This window comes from Salvelinus alpinus, chromosome 19, assembly GCF_045679555.1.
Source record: "Salvelinus alpinus chromosome 19, SLU_Salpinus.1, whole genome shotgun sequence".
Lineage (NCBI taxonomy): Eukaryota > Metazoa > Chordata > Actinopteri > Salmoniformes > Salmonidae > Salvelinus > Salvelinus alpinus.
Window position 1 is genome coordinate 41,005,350 of NC_092104.1, and position 7,866 is coordinate 41,013,215.

The 7,866-nt window shown below is 44.3% G+C and overlaps 1 protein-coding gene across 1 annotated transcript; it reads left to right on the plus strand.

The window, feature by feature from the left end:
• Positions 1-1,323: 1,323 nt before the first annotated feature.
• LOC139545596 (uncharacterized) lies at positions 1,324-5,287 on the plus strand. Its single transcript, XM_071353549.1, has 11 exons — positions 1,324-1,398; positions 1,510-1,563; positions 1,731-1,838; positions 1,941-1,994; positions 2,288-2,341; positions 3,624-3,668; positions 3,812-3,857; positions 4,123-4,167; positions 4,633-4,686; positions 4,809-4,862; positions 4,950-5,287. The coding sequence occupies exons 2-11, from the start codon at positions 1,526-1,528 to the stop codon at positions 5,085-5,087; spliced, it is 636 nt and encodes a 211-aa protein (XP_071209650.1). The 5' UTR covers positions 1,324-1,398; positions 1,510-1,525; the 3' UTR covers positions 5,088-5,287.
• Positions 5,288-7,866: the final 2,579 nt, after the last annotated feature.

Below are 7,866 nucleotides of genomic sequence, written 5' to 3' on the forward strand. Positions count from 1 at the left end.
GACAATTACATGAAGTTGATGCAAAGAGTCAATATTTGCAGTGTTGACCCTTATTTTTCAAGACCTCTGCAATCCGCCCTGGCATGCTGTCAATTAACTTCTGGGCCACATCTGGCCCTGACTGGTGGCAGCCCATTCTTGCATAATCAATGCTTGGAGTTTGTCAGAATTTGTGGATTTTTGTTTGTCCACCCGCCTCTTGAGGATTGACCACACGTTCTCAATGGGATTAAGGTCTGGGGAATTTCCTGGCCATGGACCCAAAATATCAATGTTTTGTTCCCCGAGCCACTTAGTTATCACTTTTGCCTTATGGCAAGGTGCTCCATCATGCTGGAAAGGGCATTGTTCATCACCAAACTGTTCCTGGATGGTTGGGAGAAGTTGCTCTCAGAGGATGTGTTGGTACCATTCTTTATTCATGGCTCTGTTCTTAGGCAAAATTGTGAGTGAGCCCACTCCCTTGGCTGAGAAGCAACCCCACACATGAATGGTCTCAGGATGCTTTACTGTTGGCATGACACAGGACTGATGGTAGCGCTCACCCATTCTTCTCCAGACAAGCTTTTTTCCGGAAGCCCCAAACAATCGGTAAGGGGATATATCAGAGAAAATGACTTTACCCCAGTCCTCAGCAGTCCAATCCCTGTACCTTTTGCAGAATATCAGTCTGTCCCTGATGTTTTTCCTGGAGAGAAGTGGCTTCTTTGCTGCCCTTCTTGACACCAGGCCATCCTCCAAAAGTCTTCGCCTCACTGTGTGTGCAGATGCACTCACACCTGCCTGCTGCCATTCCTGAGCAAGCTCTGTACTGGTGGTGCCCCGATCCCGCAGCTGAATCAACTTTAGGAGACGGTCCTGGCGCTTGCTGGACTTTCTTGGGCACCCTGAAGCCTTCTTCACAACAATTGAACCACTCTCCTTGAAGTTCTTGATGATCCGATAAGTGGTTGATTTAGGTGCAATCTTACTGGCAGCAATATCCTTGCCTGTGAAGCCCTTTTTGTCACCCATTTTACAACTCTGCCAGCTGGTGTTTCACTCACTCCAGGTTTTAGTTCAAGCGCCATAACAACAGAAATGGATAACCTCTTTTGGAAATGCCAATCTATTTTACAGGGGTTTCCCTATTGGAATGAGGTCATGCCTATATTTACTCTAAACATATTATATAGTAAAAGGGTCATCATTTTATCTCAGTAAAAATGATGGGCCTGCCATCAGATGTAGCTAGAGACACCGGGATACATTGTTATGAATCTAAAGCACCTGTGTGACCTTATGAGGGAAACAAATCCACATTTCACTCTCTCTCTCTACCACCTCTCCTCTCTCTATCTGTCTGTCTTTTAGGGGACTGCTGGAATTCCAGGTCTGAAGGGGGCTCCAGGTGGCACAGTAAGATGTATAGATTTATTATCTTGTTTATTAAACAGAAGTGGCATCATTAGAGAGGAGTGATGTTCTATTTTATGATTCCTATCTGATCAGATCTGACTTTTCCTGTAGGGCTTCAGAGGACTAGATGAAGACAACGGAGATGCTGGAACCAAAGGAGACAGGGTAAGGACTTGATTATGAGTTTGGAAAGCCTTCGCCTGGAAGCAGTAGTAAATTAATCAGGACGGTCACAAAGGTCATGTTCATGAAGCTCTTGTAACGTGTTTTTCTGAAAACATGAATTTGCATATCATATGGTGTTTTGATACCATTAGTGTTTCTTTCCTCAGAGTTCTGTTGGTGCGTCAGGGATCCAAGGCCATCAGGGTGAGAGGGGTCAGATTGGCCTCTCAGGGCTTCCTGGTCTCAGAGGTCAAGCTGGTCCCCAAGGCATCCAGGTAAACATCAGGATCACACCTGCAATTCACAGCCTTTATTAACATAATAACACTCTGCCTATCCTCCTACTGTACCTCATTTGCTGTTACATACTGATGCAGGGTGAAGACGGAGAGGTCGGCCTCCAGGGAGTGGTTGGAAAGGAAGGGTCAAAGGTCAGGAGAGTTTATTGCAGTCTAGTGGAGTGATTAGACTTAGAATGTCTTTTCCTGAGGTAACTTCCTTTCCCGAGGGAACCACTGGAACTGTTGTTCTAGTGCTGTTAGAGCTCCCCTCTGTCCAATATTGTATGATGAGCTTCCCAAAGATTGGATTTAGTCTCATAGAGTTTGAATACAGTACAATACTGACTGAGATTTTGATGCCATGTTCATATACATTGGCATCACGTCATATCTTACAGACTGAAAGTCTTGATTTTGAATGTCTCTCTTTGTTTGCTCCTAAGGGCCACAGGGGAGCTCCAGGCCGCAATGGGAAGTCGGGACCTAAAGGACCCAGGGTAACTGTCTCCTGTGTCATCTAATACAGGGGTTTTCAAACTTTTCTTGCCCAAGCCAAACCGGCGACCCAGGGACCCCCATCATATGTTAGAAAAAAAATTAAATCAAGTATTCTCTTATAATCAGGTGAATGATAATAGTAAGTAGTAATCAACATTTTAAAATGAATAGTTTTGACAGTTTCATTATTTTGACCTCCCCACAGTCCATTGACATAGTCTATTAGCTAGAAAGATATCTTGGTGGTGAGAGAAGATTTTGCCGTTTTGAAGCTAATTTCCAGCAATTCTACACAGTTTGGTATGGAGCTGAGAAACCAATGGCCATGTGCCTTGAATGCCTGGTTTTAGGAATAAAAACAAAACTAATAAAATATGTAGTTCACTATCTTTTCTGCATGCTATCTAGCCCTTTACACTCCTACCCGTATATGAGTTGAAAATGGCAGATTTGGGCACTGAGAAGCATCTAAATTAGAACGCAGTAGCTGTACAGAATTATGCTATAAATTATGTCAGACGTCACTCTCTATGCATCACATTGCTGTATGGGTTTTGACTGACAGCTGTTCTGAACATGAGCACCACACGCAACAAGTAGTTGCCTCCATCCCTCCATTCTAACAGGGCAACTTTTGCACGTTTTTGTTGTTGTCTGAGTGAGGGAAATGCTGTAAATTAAAACGACTAGATATATTTTGAAAGATGAGACGTTGAGGATTATAATAAATACCACTTTGATGTCATACAAGCAAGACAAACCCTTGTGAGTCCAAATGTGCACTTCACATTTCCATATCATAAAACTCATGTCATATACAGTGTGAACGTTTATGATCACTATGTTTGATGTATAGTTACAAGATGACATGGCGTCATACCCTGAGTTGTTCAGAACCGAATGTGTTTCTGTGTTTCTCTATTGTGTAGAAAATGAGCTGTGGACCACGCATCTGAATGCACTCATGACTCCATTCTATGATCACCAAAATTACTATCTGTTTCTCTGAACTGCCCTGTGAAAGACTTACACTGTAAGATCATATTTTATAACTTAGCTAGTGATGTCGGCAATAGAATAAACTTAGAAATGAGGCCCACCTGACAAAGAATATGATTTATAATGGTCCGTTTTTGGACTGCGTAAACAACAACAGTAATTGTGTGATGGCAGCGCTGTGTTCCAAACAAAACAACTTTGTAGATAAAGGACTATGCACTCTTCTGAAGGAGGTTGTTGGGGGATTAATCACATTTTCCCTCTGATGTCTTTTCTTTCCAGGGCCGTGGTGGACAGCCTGGTCTTTTTGGTATACCTAGAATCCCGGTAAGAGAAGAGTACTCATTCTCATATGAATATTACCTGACAGACAATAGCTGTACTGTAGCTATAGTAACAAACAGCTCTCCTTGCTGTGTGTTGTACGGTATGTATGCCAGACGTGTCTATGTCTGTGTGTTATGTTGCAGGGTTTTAGAGGCCACATTGAGACTGGGGGAGCAGAAGGAAAGCCTGGTACACAGGTTCCCATTTTATAACTTTTTATATTTTAATGTCACTTATTATGATTTTCAACTGACTCCTTAATTGTCTAGTGGACATTTCCAATATAGTTCATTGAATAGGTACTAGCTCAGCTAGTTCAACCAACCATTATTGATAAATAGCCTAAAACCTAAAATAAATGTGTGTAAAAGTTTCTGGATTTTTTATATGTTCTGTGTATACAAATGAATGTATGACATGATAAAAGAGAATATGTGTAATGTGTGATTGACAGGGTACTCCTGGCTCTGCTGGCATTCCTGCATCTAAAGGAGACAGAGTGAGTCATATCCGGGTAACCAATCGGCTCTAAACAAGAAGAGGTCAACAGTAAAAAGGATAAAAACACAAAAGGCTCAATCATCACTGAACTCTCATAAACCTGAGCAATAAAGGGAGGAAGTGTGAGTTGTTGGTTGGTTAGAAAAGATATCAGATGATCCTAGACACAGATGTAATCACCCGCCTGTGGGCCTGTGGTGGCTAGTGCTGATACAGCTCTCTTCTTTATAGGAGCACGTAAATGTCAGACAAGGGGGTTCATAGGCTGAGTCAGTCAGTGTCCTTGTAAGACACATTCAGCATTGCACAACCAAGGATGAGCTGGGGTCATCAACACTGCTTTGTAAAGTATTGATATGTGATGCTAATAGGGCACATTGCATTGTGTTGATATGTTGCTACAGGGATGTATATTCAACAGTCAATGTGTCTTTAACCTCCCTTGTCTCTGTCATAAATCCAGGGATTCTCAGGCCTGGGGGGAGAGCCAGGACAAGCAGGTCCCCCAGGCACTCCTGTATGTCCAACAAAAAATATCACTTGCCTACAGTATCATTGTTCAATCTGCACATTCTGTCACCACCCTCAACTTCTACTCATTCTTACCTTCTGTTTGTATCTATTTCGTGACTTTAACAGGGTCCTGCAGGAAAGCCTGGACAAGACGGCAGTCCTGGGCCACCTGGTGATAAGGTGAGTACTGTAGGCCAAAAGCCTCTGCCTCAAAAATAAATATTACCTACATTTCTCAACGTAAATGAGTCTCTCTCTGTTCTCTAGAGCTTCACAGGGAAAGTTGGCATGGAGGGTCCCCAAGGGCCAGTGGGCATGTATGTAAGTGTTACTTGTCCACCCCCAAAAGGTGTTCTAGTGGGATTACCAGCCTATGTTTCATTTATCTATAATTTACAATCTTAGTGTAGTGGTACCTACTGCTGCCAACAACCAACTTTGGGTGGACCGATTGAGGGCTACTCAGGAGCAGTGGGTTTAACTGGGAGACCTGGTCATTTTGGAGAGAGGGTAAGAACCCCTACAGAATGTTAGCATTGGTTCTGAGGAGTTCTACAGAATGTTAGCATTGGTATGTTAGTAACAATGGCTGTTCGTTTGCATGATTGCCACCTTTCTGTCTGTCTACCCCAAGGGAGAACCTGGTGTGAGAGGTCCCGTCGGTATCCCTGGGAAGAGTGGACCACCGGTAAGTACACTATACTGACATTCACATTGTGGAGAGAATAGTCTAAACTGATACTGGTGTAAATTGATACATAGGGGATGATGTTGAGCTGTCTCACAGGGATTGAAGGCACCTCATGGTGAGGAAACGTTAGTCCTTCAAAGCTCTTCACTCATTTGATGTTTCAGACATACTGGCTGAGTTGTGCTTCTGTGTACACAACCTGCCTTAATTGGGAGTCAATTGTGATTTCTCTAGCTTGTCATCCTTAGGGCCGTCAAGGAGAGACTGGACCCAATGGCATACAGGGATCACCCGTGAGTAGCACTTTTAAATAATGTCATTGTCCTCGGTAGGTACCCTGGCGGTTAGAGCGTTGGGCCAGTAACTGAGAAGTCACTGGTTCGAATACCTGAGGTGAAAAATCTTTCGATTTGCCCTTGAGTAAGGCACTTAACCCTAATTTGCTACAGGGGCGCCATACTACTATGGCTGACCCTGTAAAACAACACATTTCACTGCACAGATCGGGTGTACGTGCTCTTGGATGGCACCTTGAGAACTGACGATTTGGTAATTTTAAGTGTTTACTACAGAGGTTGATTGGGTGTAACTGGTTTTAGGGTCCTCCAGGCCTCCCAAGGCTGGAGGGCAGGACAGGGAAGCCAGGCCCTTCAGGAAGCCAGAGGCTTGTGGGGGCACAGGGGTCAGCTGGGCCCATCGGGTTTCCAGTGAGTGGGTACTTTTCAACATTCTCCTTGTTTCATCCCAATGAAAAATGTATAATTGACAGGCCTTTCTGTATACTATTCTTGCACCAAAGTTGAAACATCTTCTTTAATGAACATCAGAGATAAAACTGTATTATCAATGTACAGTCCCTTTTGAGTCTGGTAATGTATTTTATTTACTGTATCCAGGGCACTCCTGGGATGGATGGTGTGATGGGGCAGGTTGGAGAAAAAGGAGAACAGTGAGTGCAATACCAGCCCTAGCTCGTGTCTTTTTTTTTTTTCAATGATAGATTGGAAGGAATAGAGCATGAATCATGACAGTCACTATTGCATTGAGTGATACACTGTTGTCTGTTTAGGGAGCAGCAGGGCCTGTTGGGGACAGTGGGCCATCTGGACTGGACGGACAGCAGGTGGGCAGCAGTGGATCTGGGTGTCTGTTCTTAGATGACCCATCCACCTTCAATATGACTGGTGTTGTATGATATGCCACACTTTCCATGGTGGTAAGTGTGGCATATCTTGCCACAGCAATTGTACTATTATGGCTGACATTGATGACCATGTTTAATAATCTCCTGCCCCCCCCACAGGGTCCCCCAGGAACAGTTGGTGAGGAGGGGCTGTCTGGGAAAAAGGGGGAACAGGTCAATAACTGGGTTTCATCCCTTTTACACTAGTTCAATTAAAATGTGTTAATAAGATCCCTTCCTACTCTATCCCCACCTCTCTGACTCCATCTCTGTTGCTGTGAGGCAGGGTGCTCCAGGTCCCTTTGGAAAGCCAGGGCCCAAGGGACTCCAGGGAGAGCCAGGGCCACAGGGCTCCCAGGGGCTGCAGGGGGAGCCTGGGCCAAGGGGCAAAGAGGTCAGCTGTATTACCCTCTCTACCAAGCTCATCTACACGCACAGGCTGCCATGATCAGGTTGGAATGTGGTTTCATGGTGTTCTGTGATTGTCTGTTGCAGGGAGAGATGGGAGGTTTCGGCAACAGAGGAGATCCTGGTCCTAAAGGACTTAAGGTAATGGAATGAACAGAATATACATACAGTATATGCTTAATGTGTGGTCCTATATGTACTGCCTGGTAAGATTTTCTGAAGCCTTCCAAAACATTTCATCGCTCTTCAAATCCCATTGAATACCCTCTAAGTTGTTGTTTTTCCTCTCCAGGGGGCAAATGGACCTTGTGGATTCCCTGGGTTGGAGGGGCCCTCGGGAGCTCTTGGGGACAATGGGAAAAGAGGAGTGAAAGGAGGGAAGGGCCACGGAGGACTGTGAGTGACTAATAAAGTATATTCTATCCTAATAATTGCTGATTTACTGATATACACTAGATGAAATAGTAGATGATCTACGTGATATGTGGCTCTACAGCAGTGTTCGGTTTCTGTTCGTCAGGGCAAGGTGGGGTTGATGGGGGAAGCTGGACCGTCAGGCTTGTCTGGATTGGAAGTAGGTTTGAAGTAGACTGGGACTGCATTAAAGACAAAACCCACATTGGTTTGGAAAACTGTTATTGCTCAGTACTCGCAATGTCTGTAATGGCTTTGTAGAATACTCTGTCAACCTGTTATTGTTACAGGGTGTTCCAGGTCCTTTTGGATTGGCTGGGGCTGATGGACCACAAGGGCAGAAGGTATGATGTAACCCCGTCGTTATCATGGTGATGATATCATGCTGGAGCTGGACAGTAACATGAAGTTTCCAATTTGTCTAGAGGGACAAAGGCCCTTATGGTGTGGTTGGGGATTCTGGAAACGCAGGCCTTAAGGTACGTATT

Coding starts and splice junctions, on each gene's coding strand:
- LOC139545596 (XM_071353549.1), top strand. CDS start 1,526: ATGAAGACAACGGAGATGCTGGAACCAAAGGAGACAGG. Junction 3,858..4,122: donor GGGAGCAGAAGGAAAGCCTG/GTACACAGGTTC, acceptor TGTGATTGACAG/GGTACTCCTGGCTCTGCTGG. Junction 4,687..4,808: donor CAGGTCCCCCAGGCACTCCT/GTATGTCCAACA, acceptor TGACTTTAACAG/GGTCCTGCAGGAAAGCCTGG.